At 42.8% G+C, this 17,893-nt stretch overlaps 2 protein-coding genes across 4 annotated transcripts in view; one reads left to right on the top strand and one right to left on the bottom strand.

The window, feature by feature from the left end:
- The window catches only part of macrod2 (mono-ADP ribosylhydrolase 2), a 395,447-nt gene that overhangs the window by 66,850 nt on the left and 310,704 nt on the right, over positions 1-17,893 (top strand). The window contains exon 1 of one of the 3 annotated variants that reach the window (XM_069145007.1): positions 14,471-14,623. The exons of the other annotated variants lie outside the window; for them this stretch is intronic. Coding sequence (XP_069001108.1) covers positions 14,599-14,623 — 25 coding nt within the window. The 5' untranslated portion in view covers positions 14,471-14,598. Of the gene's footprint in view, positions 1-14,470; positions 14,624-17,893 lie in introns of those variants that run through there. 3 annotated transcript variants of the gene reach the window in all.
- Positions 1,939-15,229, bottom strand: flrt3 (fibronectin leucine rich transmembrane 3). The gene is made up of 3 exons (XM_069145004.1): positions 14,950-15,229; positions 9,113-9,821; positions 1,939-8,055 (listed from the first exon to the last, which is right to left on the bottom strand). Exon 3 carries the CDS (start codon positions 8,011-8,013, stop codon positions 6,061-6,063), a length of 1,953 nt encoding a protein of 650 aa, XP_069001105.1. The 5' UTR covers positions 8,014-8,055; positions 9,113-9,821; positions 14,950-15,229; the 3' UTR covers positions 1,939-6,060.

Genomic DNA, 17,893 nt, shown 5'->3' with positions numbered 1-17,893 from the left:
TATTTACAATCCTAAAAGGTGCTGACACTGCTGAATTCTCCGCCTCTTGGAGAAGTACCAAAAGTTTGCTACCCTTGAGCAAAATGTCTACGTGTTTGCCGCGGCTGAGGTATCGAGGAGCTGCTGTCTCGGTGAATCAGGGGCAGGAGAGACATCTCTGGAGAGATGGGCTGAGCTCCCGCCAGAAGGTCAGACAGTCAAAGGGGTAATATCAGACCTGCTGAGGTAGACTTCTGCACGGCTCAGTCTTCATCCTCGAAACATCTTAGGAGAACGTACGAGTCAGACGTATGAGCCTCAGTGTGTAATTTATATTGGCCTTCTTGTTACATCAGTGTTATTTAGTAGATCTGGTTGAGACAGTGCTGTTTGATGGTCAGTATGGAACGTTTCCTGTCATCACAGATGAGCCGATTATGCTGTTTTTTCTGCGGTTTCACCCCCACCCTCGAAAGCGAAAATGAATAAGACAGCTGCAGACGAACACTGCAGATATAAACCTTTGGCTTGCTGCTATTCAGTATGAGTATGCTGTAGCAGGCATTAGGTTAGCAAAGTGGGCTAAACTTGCATGCGATTAGGCTGTCAACATCTGAAAATAATGAGCTGCAGACCGCGCTGGATTGGCATGCAAATACTGTACTGACATTCAAAGCTGGCTTAACATAAATGAGAGAAGAGAATGGATCGAAGAGGAGCTCGGGCCTTCCACTGCAGAGCTGCAAGAATGCTGGGGGTAATGGACAAGTCGGACCCCTCAGAACCTTTCGGAAATAAATAATTGTTCCCCTGCATCAGACTTTGAGGACAAATGAGACGGAGGGTCGATTAAGTTCTAAGGGGGGACGTGGTGTTGATCTCATAAAGGGCATCAGGAGATGTATGGCCTCTTACAAGATCATTTAAACCACTTAATGGAAGACAGGAATTAATGGCTGCCACAGAGCAGAGTCAATTATATGGATATTTTCATAACATATTGTGTATAATTCATAGTGTAATGGCATCAACACCAATCAGCCTCTCTGTTTTTGTTTTGGCTGTAGCCTGTTTTAAATTAGACTATTGACTCTGTATTTTTAATGTGTACAATACGTTGCTGTCTTCATATACAGTGATATACAAGCGTTGTCATTGTCTACTATTGTGGGGTGGCCCAGTTTTGATGGCGGTGCCTCTTGTTAATTTATATTAATGTCAGATAATTTGGAGTTGCGATGGATATATGTGCACGCCTTGTGCTCTGAGGCAAAAAATTGGATTCATTAAGAAGACGGAGGAGCTGGTTAAGTTTTTTGGCCTTGTGGTTTCAGGTCACTGAGTAATGCGAAGAGATGGAGAGGGTCCTGGCCCGGAGGCTGGAAGGAGGGGTGGGGGTGGGGGGGCAGAGATAGAGGGGATAGAACAACACCCCAATGTAGGACCACATCTCTCACACTGACACGTCTCTCAGCACACACACAGTTTTCACATCGCCACACTCTTTTCCTGCGAGAACAGATTGCGCTCATGACCGACAGCCACAAAGTCATATGACAGTCTCGGGGCGACCGCAAGGAAGGGAAGTGATGGCTTCACATATCAATCACTATGTTAATTAGATGTGCGAACAATGTGCACTGGTTCACATGAAAGCACAAGTAATCATATCTACTGTAACATTCATAATTACACATACAGACAAAGCACACTCGCACATGCAGACTCGCATGGGTTAACATGAGCCTCTCACTGCCAAATGCGTTCATGAATGAGTTATGAAGATGGCATGAAAATCCAAAACATCCTGACCCTTTTGTTTAGGACTATGGCCTCCTTTTGTTTGGTGCAGAGTGTACAGGAAGAGTCAAGTGACAGTCGAAAGCCTAATACATGCAGATGAGTGTACAGATTAGGGAGAAGTCATCACTGTTACAACAACTGAACATGCATGCGTGAGTATTTTTGTATTAATATAAGCACATTTGAATGTTACATGTCAAAGAGATTAGGATGCATGTGAATAAGTCCGACACAGAGGATAAAGAAAGTACTTCACATCAGAGCATTCACAACATTTTTTTTTTCTTTTGTTTGTTTTATATCCCATGAAAAACACAGTATATGCAAACCTCACATTAATTGGAACAAGTGCAGACTTTGTGGGCGGCCCCGAGGCTTTGGTTTGGCTTCTGACCTCAGTACTGCTCACCATTAGAGGGCCATTAAATTGTGGGTCCGTTTGATGTGCAATCTGTGTCCAACAGGATGGAGAGGAGGGAGCGGGAACCACGAGCGCCCCTTTTTATTTTTGTTTTTGATGTACGTCTCTAAGTTGATAGAGCATACTTCCTCAAAGAGTTTAAAAATAAGAGGCATTTATTCTGGGTTAAACTCTTTTTAGAACAAACTGTTCAATATGCTGGTGTTTTGTAAAACATCCTCTTTGACCATACATTCTGGCAGAAAAAGTCCGATTGGTCCTTTGTATCAACTCATTGGCTTAGCCTTATGCCGTGTGCCTTTGTGTGCTTCTGAAGGCAATTAAGCCATTAGCTAAACATCTGACCTTTTCTTCAAATTGTTTTCCTCCACAATTTTTAGCGTCCCTGCTAAGAATGCCTTGTAATGAATGCAGGAGGGGGGGGGGGGGGTGTTCCTGAGGGGCACGTCCTTATGGTGGACAGGTTGCCTATCGGAGTCCCTGATGATTTACTATGTTTTGTGGGCACTGATTTGCATACATTTTTCATCTCTTGAGATCCTTGAACTGAGTCTGACCTGACCTCCCTGACCTCTAATCAGTCATCGGGTCACGTGGCCTGTACTTTTTGATACCGCTAATAGTGCTGATAGAGAGAAATCATGCCCAGCCACTGGCAGCGGTGAAGTCATCCAGGGGGGCTCTGATGCGAGTATCTATAGGAATGCAAATGTGACCGGCTGCCTGACCAGTACATTACAATAGGAATAACAGCAGCCTGGGGCAGACAGTGCAGCTGCCCCCATTAGTTTTAATCGCTGGGTTACATAAAAGACAAACATAATTAGACTCTTGTGTGTCACACAGGAGACAAATGTATGTGGCAGCTTGTGTTGTTTAGAGACTTGTATGACCTCAGTGAGAACTCCAGAGTGATTAAGGAGTTGTTTAAAGGGACACACGGGTCAAGGGCCATGAGTGATAAGTGAGATCACACAGGGATGTCAGCAGTCCGGTTCATCAATTTTATCTCATACTTTGTTCATACAAAATGCACAAAGCTGCTCTGTTTTGTGTATTATTCTCAGTGACAGTCACAACAATAGCATGCTCATTCAGCTGAACTGTCATTTATCACACAGGTGAGTGAGTATGTGAGAAAACGTTTGCGCATTCTTCGAGCTTCAAAGTGATCATCATACTTCAGTCACTGCAAACCCATGTGAGTAATTTATTTAATCCCAAAACCTATCAATAAATCACAAAAAATTGCTGCAAACATTTGAAGAAATTCTTACATTTACTAATAATTTGGAAACTCTGCTCAGGCAACAGATTAATTTTCAATTTTGTCATCTGCTGATATTATGAAGCTTGCTGAATTCTGTTTGTTCATTTTCAGCTAGGTCAATAATTATAATAAGAAAAACTTATTTTATTTTAATTTACTTAAAAACAGTCAGAGCACATTGTGTATTTTCTTTTATGTTATTGGAGGCCATACTTTTTATAATTCCTATCCTGAGATTCTTTACTCAAATAAAATAAAACTGAGCATAAAGAACAAAAATCTATTGACAGCATTCATATGGAAACTATTACTATTCAGTCTTCTAAAAGTAGACATCTGTTTACTTTAATTCTCAGTTAATGTGATATATATTTAGTATAGAGGGCTGAGTTACTGTATACTTAAGGTTTGGATCACTTTTGCAGCTTTTAGCGGCTCCCCTTACAGTAATTAAGGCTTTCACAGTGTTAGGAGCTTGTGGGTGTGTGAATGTGGGTATGAGAATTATTTCTTTTTTATACTGAACGGTCATGTGGTTTTGTGTAGGAGAATGGTCAATGCCAGAAACTAGGGAGTATAATCTGAAATGTATTAATTTGACGTTATCTTTTAGAAGACATTCTGTTCTGCTTGCTTTTATAAAATGGGCTAATGTGCCGTTTTACTGCTTTTGCATGTGTACCTTTCCACGGGCCCTTGCCGGGGTGAGCTGCAACCATGTCATTAAGTGTGCTGCCAGGAGCCCGGAGCAGTGTATATATACTCTGTCCTCTGCGGAGACGGGCATCCCCAGCAGGGTCAGCCTGTACCACCCTCCATATGGTGGCTCGTTATTAGTTTTCTGTTGCCCTGGTGCCTGGGAGGTTCATCAAACCCCAGAGCCCAATTTCTACTCCTGTAGTATTTCACTCTCTGGCCAATCGGATAAGTCACACATGACTTCACGGCACGAAAGAACAACAGCAGCCTCGAGCAGACGTTGCTCCGTACACTGCCTGAAAACTGGGTTTCAAGAGCACTATCTGCGTTCCTGCTAAACAGTTGACTGTGTCTGGGAAGACGAGAGCTAAAGCCTCAGAGTTCAGATCTTCATGAAGGATAAAAATGCAGGAGGTAATTTCTTTCATCTCCACGCATTTTTATATTGTGTGCCTTGTCCATAATTTGAGATATGAATGAATAAAATTGGTCCCGAGCTGCCTTCTTTTTTTTTTTTACTCTTCGGCAATTAGATTGAATTCTCTTGAGCACAAAAAAAAAAAAAAGAACAATCACGGCAAAGCACGGTGAGATAGCAGTAATTGAACACAACAATTGAAATGTTATTTTGGGTGGGGTTTGTTGTACTCATGATAAGAAAGAGCGATGTTAATTTTGTCCACTTTTATTCTGTAATATGACCAATATTTTTCATATTCAAGTGTGTATGAAAAAAAGTCACTGGTTTCTTAAAAAGCTAAATACAATAAGCATTGGATCAAGGCACATACAAGACTGGCCAAAGGGCATACAATGCACTTTGGTTTTCAATTGTAAAGAACAGTTAACTTCAAATTGTGGCAACATAAAAGTGTGTTCATTTGGAAAATAATACAAAATAATACTCATAACAAGGAGTTGCTGACACCGTGGTAATTCTAATGCAAGCCAACATGTTTTGTCTTTTTTGGCCTGGTGACTAGAATGACGTATGGTACATGGTACTAAAGAATGCCGCCATTGTCGTTTGGCCATTGTTGGCTTGTACAAATAGAGATAGTGGGGGGTCCTCTGTGTCACCCTGTCCTGTCCACTTGTTTTGAGGAGCAGAGAGATCCTTAAGGTCGATGTGCTTTATCTGCCCTGTGCTGTGGCCTACAATCCTATCAGAAACATTGGAACCCTGCTCGGGTTGCTTTGCTGTGTTTCTTTTTCTTGCAAACAGAACAAAATAACACACTGAACAAAGCAGAGATGAAAAAAAAAAAAAAAAAGCATGGCCCCTCATCTTTAGTAATTCGTACTCCACACCAGGTGAATACTAGAGTAAGAGTCTTGGTCCGTCACATGTGGAGACAGCTACTGACTGCTCATTCTTTTAGAGGGCAACATGCCTGCTTTGTGAATTAGCTGATCAGCTGTGCCTTAGTTTACGTCACGTCATTTTTTTTTTTTTTTTTTGCCTTTTTGTTTTTCTGACAGCCACAAAGTTTAAAAGAATGACCTGTGCTTATACTACAAGGTTTTCTAAATTCTGATTGTTCAACACAGCAATGAAAACCCACTTTCACAGTTGACAAGTCATCATATCTTAGTAGAACACAGAGTTTCTTTTGTTGGTCAATAACCTTAAGCAAAGGAAATACAGTACAAATTACTACAAATCCCTAAAATATAGAATTGCAGTTACTGTAGTTACAATACCCACTGATGGTTCAGTGACGGCCTGCAACTGGAACGTTCTTCATCTCCATAAAATGTCCTAAAATATAAATTATATGGCAAATGTACAGAACATTGCTTCTTTCGTCTTATAGATCCAGTGTTTTGTAAAAGTCTTGCCACTCTGTTGAAGTCACACACTCATTACGAATGTCCATGCGCAACATCATGAATGGGAATGGTCTGAATCTGGTATTCCACTGTCTCTGTAGCTCCTGTTGTTAATAGTGTTCTCGTTATGTGGACTTTTGTATAAACTCAGCCCATTAGGTGGGAAAATTGTGTGTATCACAAACTCCTCCTTGGACACAGGCAGGTGATTTATAGGTATCATTTGAAAAGAAGTTTCTCGAATTTCTAGGATGGAGTTGTCCTTTTTCGTGCCGGCCTCAGCATAGTCATCCTTTCTCCGACGGCCTTTGTTATAGGTGCAGTTCCTGGAAAAAAGCGAACCATTCCTGTGGACATACCAACACACCAGTGCCAACATGATTATTGCCAAAAGAGCCACAGCCCCTCCAATGATCGCAGCCAAAGGCAGACTAGAATTTTTGTAAGGCTCTTTCTCCTGCTCCCTATTTAGAGTTGTAGTCGGGTTGTATGATCTGTGAGAACCAGTCTCTGTCTCGATGCAAACAGGGGTCTCGTCTGACAGGTAAATGTTGCTGGTCTCCATGGGAACCATGCATATTCTATAGGAAGACTCCGGCTCCAGCGCAGTGAGCAGATACTCGGTCCTCTCCCCCTGCACAATGGTCTCCGTGATGGAACCAAAGGCAGGGCTGTGTCCCAGCTTTAGCCAGCTGAGCCGCAGGGCAGTCATGGGTTGTGACACTCTCCATGATATGTGTATTGTATCTGCATTACTTGACTTCACGCTGATGGTGATGATCTTTCGGCCTGAAGAGGTGGTAGTGCTGTGGTGATTCTTACTGATGTCAGGCCCTTTCACCACAGGCCTTTTAGTGACGAACACGGGCCACTGGGGCTGCGATGGGCGTACCGTGTTGGAGACTGTGCTCGTCTCATACGTGGGGGAGAGTTCAGAATCTGAGCAGTCAAACATGTCTGTAGTGAGGTCTTTAATCGCCATGCCTTTGACCTTATCAGGACCCTGGCACATGAAGCCGCGCACATTCACCTTGGATGGTAAAGACCTCAACCAGTCACGCACCCATTTCATCCTGCATGTGCACTGCCAGGGGTTGTTGCGTAGCAGGAGCTGTGTGAGATTGTCCAGGTCTTCAAACACACCCTGTGGGAGGCTGCTCAGGTTGTTACCAGACAAGTCCAGGCGATACAGCTGCCTGAGGAAGGCGAAAGCCTCAGGTGGAACCCGATTAATGTGATTATCTTGTAGCTGCAGCTTCTCCAAACTGGTGCCGGGCAAGTTGGCTGGCGGCGACGTCAAGGAGTTCCTTACTAGCGAGAGCTCGGTCAGGTTGATCAGGTTGATTAAAGCCATCTCCCCAATCCCACGGTTGTTAAGCAGGTTACCATCCAGGATTAGTCGCTTCAGGTTGATGAGATGTTGTAGCGATTGCTCTGAGATGGAGGAGATGCGGTTGTCATCAAAGCGCAGCTCCTCGATGCTCATGGGTAGGCCTGAAGGGATGGTGCTCAGGTGGTTTCGGGAGAGAAAAAGCAGTCTGAGGTGATTACTATCCTTGAAAGCCCCCTCCTCTATGCTGACTGCTGATACAGAGTTATCATCCAGGTGCAGTTCCTCGATGTAAGGAATTTGGGCTAAAGAGGAATGGGTAATCATCCGAATGTTGTTCTCCTGAAGGTGGAGCTCTTTCAGCCCGAGAGGAAGGTTAGCGGGGAACTCATCCAGATTGTTGCAGTAAAGGTAGATCTTCTCCACGTTGGTGAGTCTGCGCAGCTCGGTGGGAATGCCCGCACTCTTAATGCGATTGTTTTGCAGAAAGAGCACTGTAGCATCGTGGGGCATACCAGTAGGAATGGAAGTCAGGCCACGGTCATTACAGTAGATGAAGGTCCCGTCGCAGCGGCAGGCCGAGGGACATGAGGCGGAGGTCACCAAGGGGTTAGCGAGACCCAGCAGCAACCCGATCCTGATGAGGAAGAGGATAAAGGACTTGCATTGACGCACCATCTTGAAGGTGTGTTGCTTGGCAGTCTAATCACTCAAGGGCCCCTGGGGAGAAGACACAAGGGTACATTTAATGCACAAGGCCTTTAAAGGGGAGCCAAATTCCCGTTTTCGTAATTGCTGGGTGTTTGAAAAGCTGCCTGCAGCACTTTCTAGATTAAATAACTGCTGAAAGAATCCGTTTGAATTCCTCCTATTAAATTGATGTGAATTGATCATGAGGATTACCAGACAGTGAAAGTGTATGTTTTGTTTTTACAATGAACTGCTTCAGCGCAAGGGTTATATCCTTATATCTAGTGGAATATAGATTTTCTGCAGACTAAAAGTTTAAAAACAAACCATCATTAGAAATAGAACTCCTTTTTGTCTTCTTTTCTTTGATGAGAAATGTTCCACCTTCTCAGCTCCATGAATTGAAACTCTGTTGTAGACCTTTTTGGACCCCACTTGTGAAATGCAATACATTCCCTGGTTGTTTTACACGTTTCTCTACCTCAAGGCTGTCTTTCATCGTTACAGACCACAAGGGTGAACAAAGTCAGGCTTTGTTGATGAACTGTCGTGAAACCTGCTATAAATTAAATCCTGTTACATCATTACCCATTTCTTTTGCCAGTTGAAGTCTGGTGTTTAACTGGCCTTTTGCAAGACATGGCCGAAATATCTCTCCTCACAGAAAAGAGCTTTGATAAAACTTTTTAGAGCAGTGAGATCTAAGAGGAACATGATCTAAGAGTCAGTTTTCTGATGTTACAAGGACAATTTGTGAGAGCCACTAATCATTTTACTATACTGCTGTTCTTTGTTGTAACTGTGATATGTTAGAAAAAAAAAAGAAGCTTTTCTTTATAAAACATTTTAAATTTCACAATTTACAGCAGGTAGCATTGAGATGAACAAAAGCAGAAGGTGTGTGTCTCTTCATTGCTTGTCTCTGTCTTTCACCAGCGATGTGCAGTTCCTTTCTAATTAACCTGATACTGAATTATTACATTAATTATGCATTCCTGCCATGACCTCTCTTCCTGTACGTCTCATTAGAAAACGGTGGTGCGGTCAGTGAAGTGGAAAGAAGCAAAGCCATCCGTATTTGTCATACCTGATTTATACGATGCGGTAAATCCTTTCCAGCCACCGAAAATCCAATCAAGATTTCCTCTTGAATTTGCTCTTATCCTGTCTGAAAGGAAAAAAGTTTGTCCAGGGGGTTTCTTGTGATATCCTGACCAGGTCAGTGTTTGCTGAGCTGATCCTTGTTTGGACGATGACCTCCTCTGTGTTGTCAGAGGCTCATGCTTTCAATGCCTTTACCATGGCAGATAAGCCTGTACAAAAAAACATCCCCTCTCACTGACAAAGCATGCAGTCTCAGGTAATATTAAAAATCCTAATGGCTGTTGCAATTGTCAAGCTCAACAGCCATAACTGCAAATTCGATTTTTGGCGTGTTGTATAGCGATCCGTGCGCTGGACGGCGTGAGCTTTAGCAGAGGCTCCGTTCTGCAGTCAGGCCCGGCAGGCATGATGAGTTGACACAAAGCTGGTCTGAGCCATGCCAATCCCCTGTGCCACGGGCTCAATCCAGGCCCGTTCACTTGTGTACTCCGCGTCTTCAGGTAAACCAGAATCCTCTGCTCCCTTGTCGAGCCTGTGTACACATTAATCCAGGGCTCTGGTCCCTTCTCCTGAAGCAGATAACCAATGTTCTCCTCTCCTTGAAGGAGCGAAATAGAGTGAGTTGGTTATCCTGCTCTCACGCATCTGCAGCTTGAGTCATTCTTCGCCCTCCTTACACCTGGAATGGTGCTCTGAAAAATAGCCAGAGAAAAACATATTTAGTGCCCACATTCAGTTTTTAAAAAAATTTGATTTTTATCATCAGAAGATAAGGCTGATAAAAAAAAAATAATAATAATTTTGCATTTAAGTTGTTACCTATAGAAATTGTATATTTACTAATGTTTAAGAATATCATCCTCTCTGCTTCTGTAACTTTTGACTACTTATTCGACTGATTGATTTTAGTATAACACGTCAAGTGTTAAAATTAGGTTTAGAGGTGTGTTTGATACTGATCTCTGACCTGCCTTACATTGTGAGTTTATATTTAGAAATACCCTTTGTCCTATGCTACAATTTAGCCTGTCGACCTTTTAAAGCCAGTTACTTTAACACACCGCATTTTTTTTCTATGGTGATGGAAGAAAGAATGTCTGTGCATACAAAAGACAACAGTGATATAGACCCCCAACTCAACAATGGCTGAGGGTGGAGCTGCTTTGCCCTTCTCGGTCCAGTTCAGTGCGCAGCTGAGCTTTTGGCGTTTTACAAGTGAACTAGTCCTGCAATTAAGGAATGCATCCTGTGCTGGTTTAAAAACAAGGTTCTAAAGAACCGGTCGGTGCTTGGTGAATCACTCACATTATTAAACAGCTCTCATTACAAGAGAAAGCCATTTGTATATGAAGAGGAAGATGGCTGCAGCATCCATCCCTGTAATTCCCAGCTCCCCTCCGCCCAATCCTATTCCATGAATGCTATTTCTCTTTGTAAAAATAGAATTTCCTTTGCCAAAGAAAATGTTGTGTTTCCTTTTACAACACAATAGCTTTGTGTCTTGATATGGAACCGTCCATGTGACCTGCTGGCTGCTACTGTGCGCTGTAAAACATGTGAAGGTAAATTAGGAACAAGAGGCCCAAGCCATTTAACAGTTGTAACCCATGACAAGGAGAAGATCAGGGAATTGAGAGGCTTGTAACTCGATTACAACTCCTGAGATGCTGTCTCATAATAACTCCCCGCCACCCCCCTCCTTCTGTTCCATCAAAACACGGGCCCTCAGTCCAGTATTACATTAGTACTAGATTAGAGTCTGGGGGGGGAAAGCACCAGATGTGACCTCTGCTAACTTGTGGAAAAAAGAAGTCTGACAAGGGGGGGGAAAAAAAAAAAAAGATAAACAAATTTTAACTGAGTTTTTGATGATGGAGGGATATGTGCTGTCTATCTGTTGGAATGAACTTTTAATGCAGCACTTAGTCAAGCTATTTCAATATTAAATAGCCCCTTCCACCTTAACGTTCTTCATCCTCTTAATATCTCTTAAGTATGTAGTCTTTGATTTAAATCTTTCACATTTTAGCATGACATAAAAGAACGTCTTATCAGACCTATCTGCACTCGGAATAACAGACTATTAGGATTGTGAGACAGGATGATTCCCAGCATAAGTATCCTGTGATATGGCACAACATTTCCAGTTAGTTACAACTCTGTTAGCTGAGATAAGAGAATCTGACTCATTGTCCAGTAAAAAAAGGCGACGGACATGGTGATTAATTTGATAACATACTGTCTCATAATGTTTATCAGAAGTCAGGTTTGAATGTTGCACATCATGCTTGCTTTACAAGGAGCATAGTGAGGCTTAGATGCTAGATGTTTTTTCTCCCCTTTTCTTTTTCCACGCTCATCGGATTTCAGGAGAGTGGCCCCTCTCCATTGTTCGCTACAAGGCGAGCATGTGGACCGTGTAGCCTCACAGAGGGGGTTTAGGTTTTAAAAAAAAAAACTTAAATTTATACGATTTAAAAACTCCTCTACTTAACAGCAGGCATGTTGCAGCCCTTTGCTATTGCCTTTCTTAATAATGTATGTATGTATGCACTCACACACACATCCTATGTACATGAGCACGCAGTCACTTTGAGAGGAATGGACGCTGGAGTTCAACATTTTTAGTGATGGATGTCTTTCTCCATCGTTCTAATAAGCTCCGCCGGCAGGACAGGGGGATTTTCTCCAGCAGTCAGAGTGGATTCTGCTTCATTTAATCTGAACTGGCAAAGTTAAATTGAGCATCCTCGTAAAATTGTGCACGTGTGTGTGTACAGCTAGTTACCTTTCAGTGGAGAGCGTAGGAGGCTCACACAAAGCCGGACACCGATAGCTATTGTGAGCCGAACACGCATAAATGCACATTAGTGTGCAATAACAGAACCCAAGAACTTTGTGCCCCCCAGTCATACACTGCACAAGAAAGGCTTCGGAAAAAAAAAAAGTTTGAATAGAAACAATTTCATGCCTGTCAAAAGTATTGCAGATTATAATGACTTTTAGTTCAGTGAAATACAGAATAATATTACATGGGCTGCATTTAGGAGGGGAAAGAGCTGTAGAAGTAGCAATGGCTGATTGTTAAATTATTCATGAGCCCTGAAATTAATTTTTGAACCACAGTAGAGCTCTCCATTGGGAAATCAGTGTTGTTTGTATCTGCTGTTGTTTATTCCTTCTAAGTCACAATATAATTTAGAATTATGATTGATTGTACACAATATAGTTATTGCGGGTTATGTTTTGTTCAGATTTTTGGTCTCGAAAATGCAGGTCTGCGACATGTACTGGAACGTTGCTATCCTTCGAACAAACAGTCAGACTGGAGAGAATTAATTGTTTGTGGTTGTGTAGTCATGCAAATAAATGTACTTGTTTTGGTTGAGGATAATTTAAGATAACCTGACATGAAAGCAAAGTTGTATTTCTGTGAATATTTAGTTTTGTGTTTTTCTTGCTCCTCACAGGTGAGTTTTTGTGTGCCGTGAAACCTTTTGTCTGCCACTGAGGAACATTTCAGAAAGTCGTACGTCCAGACACCTGCCTGCGGCCTACTGTGCTGTCAAGACACAATGCAACATTCATGGTCACATCTGAACTCACAGGACACAGGGCACCCCTCAGCCTAAGAGAAAATGGTCAAAAATCTCAGCGAGTTGAACGGATTTGATTTGTGGCCTCCTGGTGCTGTCTTTAGATGGTCTGAGCAGATGATACTTCTGCTTGCCCATTAGGAGCATTTAGAGGCCTGGGACAGATGGGGGGGGGGGGGGTCTCTCTTTTGTAATAGCCTGAAAGGTGAGATCTGTAGCAGCTGCAATTGTTTTTCCCCACATGGGGGTGGTAGGCACTGCAAGATAAAATGTCTCTGTGAGTGTGTGTGTCTGTATGTGACAAGCAAACAGCAAAACAGTGAACACTCATGTTAAGCTGCAGGAGGACAGCTCGGTGCAGGCCAGACACGAACCAAAATACGGGGATTTGTTAACCTCCCTTGCTGCAGTCATGCAGTTTTAATTTCACTGACCAAAATGAAATGATTCTTTAAATCTTGGGATTAGATATTAAAATACAATATTAAAATATACTGCTTAGATGCTAAATAAATTATGAAACGAAGTGAAATAGGCCTCCTCGGAGCATAGTGTTGAATCTGATCTATCTGGGTAGTCGTGAAAGTCTTATTATTACTTCTTTTCTACTCCATGCATATTTGATGCTTACAATTTTCTGCCTGCAGTAGACTCCTATCTGTAGTGACCTGGTTAGTTGTTAATCTGCAACGTGAATTCCCTCTGAAAGCAACTGACTGGGGACTTTTCTCTACAGGCACTTATCAGTGAAGACAATTGGGTCTGTCCTCATGTCTGCCATGTTTAACAGGCCCATTTATTTTTATGGTCTCTCAAACACGCCGAACAACAACGAGCTGCCATTACATCGCTTCACAATTTAAGTCAAGTTTGCATCCACTATTGGTACAGAATGAGCCTATCAGTCACTGTTTAAAGCCTGGATGACCTTATCGTTTCGTGTAGATATAAGGCTGCGCTAAATTGGATTAATTACTGTCCCTGCCCTGGTGTTGCCAAGAAGGTGTCCACTTTATTGCATGGGTCTAACGGGATAAATATCAGTCTATATGGAGTGAGACTGACACAGGATTCATTAGCATCATAGGTTGTCATTATAGTGAATAATCTCAATCGGCCATGCGAGCTCGAGGTATTATCTAACGGTAAAACGCGTTTATTTCTGGCTGTTTATGACAGTCGTTACAGAGTTAAAACTACAGTTAACGCGACAGTATGCTGCGTTAAATGAGCCGCTGCTTCTGTGCCAGCTGGTGCGTATGAAACTTCCAATTTTGTGCATTTTCAGGGGTGCTCGTTGACTGCGCCACTGACTGCAAAGACAAAAACCTCTCCTGTGAGGCTTTTCGGGGAGGACTCGGACGAGTTTACAGTTTGACAGTAAATTTCAGTGGAGTAGTATGCGGTTAGTATCTGACCCGAGTCATCCAGACAGCGTCGCCGGAGACGCATTTAGCGGAGTTCCTGCAGCTGCCCCCCCCCTACACGTCCAACTCCGCGGGATCTGCGCTGCAATTTCAGCTGCACGCCGGGGAGTCTTCTCGGGCTGCGCCACCGAGGCGAAATCAGACAGCCTCACTAATCCCGTGAAGTTTGCGTGTTCGCCACTGATTATTTTCCCCACTGGTTTGGGGAAATCAAAAGAAGTAAGAAAAGATTTTTAGGCGTCCCTGGTGCTCTTGGAGTGCCGTTCACAGTTTTTTTTTTTTTTTTTTTTTTTTGGGGGGGGGGGCATTGTGGTGAGGCTGAATGTGATCAAGAACACATTTTGAGCGTGTCGGAAAGGCAGACGTAGTGTTTGTAGTCACGCTGAATAAAAAGGGACACGGCACAGGATCGAAGCAGCAAGTCGCAGCCACGAAAGAGGCTTGAGATGACGAGAGGAATAATTTGTTCAGGTCTGAATTTTCTTTTTTATCTGCCAAACTGAGCAGAAAGAGGTGCAGTGTGTCAGCTCACCGAGGAACTTAATTTGGTTATTTGGAGGAAAATTGCTCTCACCATTTTCTTTTTGTTACTATCGCTTAAAGATAATCATTATAGAGAAACCTAAGTGGACCGAGTATTTAAAAAAAAAAAAAATACCAGAAAAAGAGGACAACTAATTAGATACAAGCAACTCCTGAGGATTCACTGTCAATTCCTTCTGCTAGAAAAAAAAAAAAAAATCCAAAAAGACGAACAGGATGCGTTCCCATTCCCAACCAGCAAAAAACGCACTTACCTCTATAATCAACCAAAAAAAAAAAAAAACCAAAAAAAGAAAGTAACAGGTATCCTCTTAAATTGGGGTTCACAACGGGAAAAAAAATAATAATCCAATCCAAGCTCTGAAGATTTCAAACTCGGATCCAAAAAAAAAAAAAAAAACTCCTGTCACTCAAAGAGCTATTTGGAGTTTATCTGAAGCAGCACTGCTGTGTTTACTGGTGCCCCCCCTCTCACACATACACAATCTGTAGGCTGTGCGAGGACATAGGTGCACGGGTAAATCTCAATACAAATGTGGAGTTGTGTTCGCCTCTAGCTTTGCTTCAATAGAGCACTGATGTCATCTGGAGGAGGGGTCTCTCTCTCTCTCTCTCTCTCTCTCTCTCTCTCTCTGTCCCTCTAGTTTGGAGATGCAAGATGCAGTGTTGCTTGGATACACTAGGGGGAGTGGAGGAAAGGGGAAAGGCACTCGCATCCTTGTCAGATGTGTGCACTTAAGATGAGCTAGTAGTCGCTGGTCGGAAAGCGATGCTGGCAGGCAGAGAAAGACAGAGGAGGGAAAAATAGTGTAAATGTACAGTATGTGTGAACATGTTGGTGGGAATGAGACACACACACACAAAGACTTTACTCGTGGTGGTGGTTTAGCCCTCGTTAAATTATCTCTGTTTATTTGTTTCAGATGTGTCAGGATAATTTATGATTAGGTTGTTTTTTTGCATTCGGGGCTCCCACGTCATAATTAGTCAATAATCTCTGTCGCAAGTGTTTTATCTATAATTTATGTGTTTTCTTTTTCTTTTCTGAAAGAGAGAAAGACATCAAATGTGTCACAGCTCTAAACTTAAAACTCATATTTAAAATGCTATTAAAAACTTTGCCTTTTTCTTTGTGAGACACGCATACCAGACATGCTTTTTTTATTTTATTTTTTTTAACTTTGACGGGTAATAAATATTTAATGATGTTGTCGCAGTGAAGCAGAATAATTAATAAGAAGAATTTAGAGTTGTGCTAATTCCTAATAAGTGTGGCTGTGAACCTGTATGCATCCATACAGCATGCATATCTGTGCGTGTGTGTGTGTGTGTGTGTGTGTGTGTTGATACACGGCGGACATGTGAGTTGCTCAGATATACCTGAACTGACTCCTGCCCCCCGTGCTCTCTGTTTGACCCGGTTTGGTTTCATGTTTAAATGAAGCTAAACAGTGGGTCTGCTTCCTTCGAGGCCCACAGCGTCGGTGAATCAGCCTGTTAGTCAAAGGTTTGTGAAGCACAGCTGACCCAGCCAACACTGTCCTGCGCTGTGTCATCTCCAGTGTTTCCCCCTCTGGCTGCGTGACAGGGCAGACACCACAGCCGAGGCGCATTGAGCTGCAATGGAGTAGCTCTGTTCATATGCTGTTAAATATCAGCCTCCCGTCGAAGCGCCGGTGGGTCAGCGACCAGACCCGTGTGCGACGTATGCAGCTGTCGGCATAACATGGAGACCGCTCTCTTCACATGTCGTTTCACTTCTGCCAATACCACTTTTTGTTAATCACCTCAAGCCCGTTGTAATTATTCAGTGTTGGATGCCTGGATGTTCTGCATTCATTTTCAGTAAACAAACAGGTTTGTAAAAGAGGTGTTGTTTACTCATTCTGGAGATACTAGACTATCTAGGTGAAATTTATCATGCTCTCTGTTTGTCAAGAGAGAGCGGTTGCCCTCTAATAATTAATTACAGCTAAAAAGCAAAAGGAAAACATTGTTTGTAAACTGGCATTAGAGACCAAATAATACCTCACTCCTATAACGGATGAAAGGAAAAGCCAGACTTTTTTTTTATAGCTATTTTGCAAATACCCTCAAATCTACAAAAAGCAATGTCATTTTGTTTGCATAAAGAAAACGGCAAAACCCAATTAAAGCACCACTGTACACCCCATTTCTGTTTCTGTACTTTGCTCTCCCATTGTGTGGTCATGAGCCGACGTGAACGTCTACTCATAGTAATTGTTCTGGCCTCAGGAGGATACTACACCAGAGTGACTGTCTAAGCATCTGACCATCGCTGACATCTCATGCCCGGTTGTTTTGCCAGGCCAGAGAGGGATCCAGCTCCAGCCTCAACACATCAACACGCAGTTGATCCATGATTGCCATCTTAACTGGAGTGCCTAATTGAACAGACACTTAAGCCTGGAGCATCTGCCAAAACTACTTAGACCTCCAGTGGAGTTTTTCAGATTTGTTTGCTTTCCAGCTGGAGTGGCTCTCACTTTTGTTTGAAACACAAAGGGATTTTTAGATGAGTATAAATTGCCTGCATGCATACTGTTCATTTGGAGGCAAATCAGTATGAAGTAAAATGTATATTGTCTCATAACTTTTTCACTGGGGCTCCCCCCCCCCATGTTTGTTGATTAGCTTAACTATATTTTATTAGTCCAGGTGTTTTGTGCCGAAGACTGTGAGGTGAGAAAAGGTCAGTCTCGGACATCCTGACCTGATCCTTGTCTTCCTTCTAGGGGGACAGAGCACAGAAACCTGTGCCTGACCTCAACATGGCTTCCTCTCCTAAATTGACTGCAGACACATCTGTCAGCGGCTGCTGATTGACCCTCTCTTAGGCGTACAAAGAGCCCCACTGGAGGACGAGGGTGTTGGGTTTCTGTTATCTCAAGACCGGGGAAAATCTGTTGCCCTGTTCATCTTTTGTTCAAGGGGATAGGTGCTCTCCTTTCCCAAGGACGCATTCTATTCTGTCTGGCTGGTTTCACCGTGTTTAGACAACACACAGATTGTTTCCTACTTTGTTGTACCTCTTAATTTTGCCTAGTGCTAGCTAAAGTGCCTTTTGGGTCCGGTGGCAACAAAGCAGCTGTTATGAGTGCACTTGGTCTTGCTCTTTATCAGACTGTCCTTAGTGCGACTCACCAGATGTGGAACGTTGGTATGAACCTGCCATCG

Source organism: Embiotoca jacksoni, unplaced genomic scaffold (assembly GCF_022577435.1).
Source record: "Embiotoca jacksoni isolate LCO1_2020_lvr unplaced genomic scaffold, fEmbJac1.0.p SCAF_12, whole genome shotgun sequence".
In the NCBI taxonomy this organism is placed as follows: domain Eukaryota; kingdom Metazoa; phylum Chordata; class Actinopteri; family Embiotocidae; genus Embiotoca; species Embiotoca jacksoni.
Note: the sequence above shows the minus strand (reverse complement) of the source record. Positions and strands in the feature narration are given on the sequence as shown.

Bases quoted from the DNA above. Each gene is read 5' to 3' on its own strand.
- flrt3 (XM_069145004.1), bottom strand. From the start codon at position 8,013: ATGGTGCGTCAATGCAAGTCCTTTATCCTCTTCCTCATCAGGATCGGG.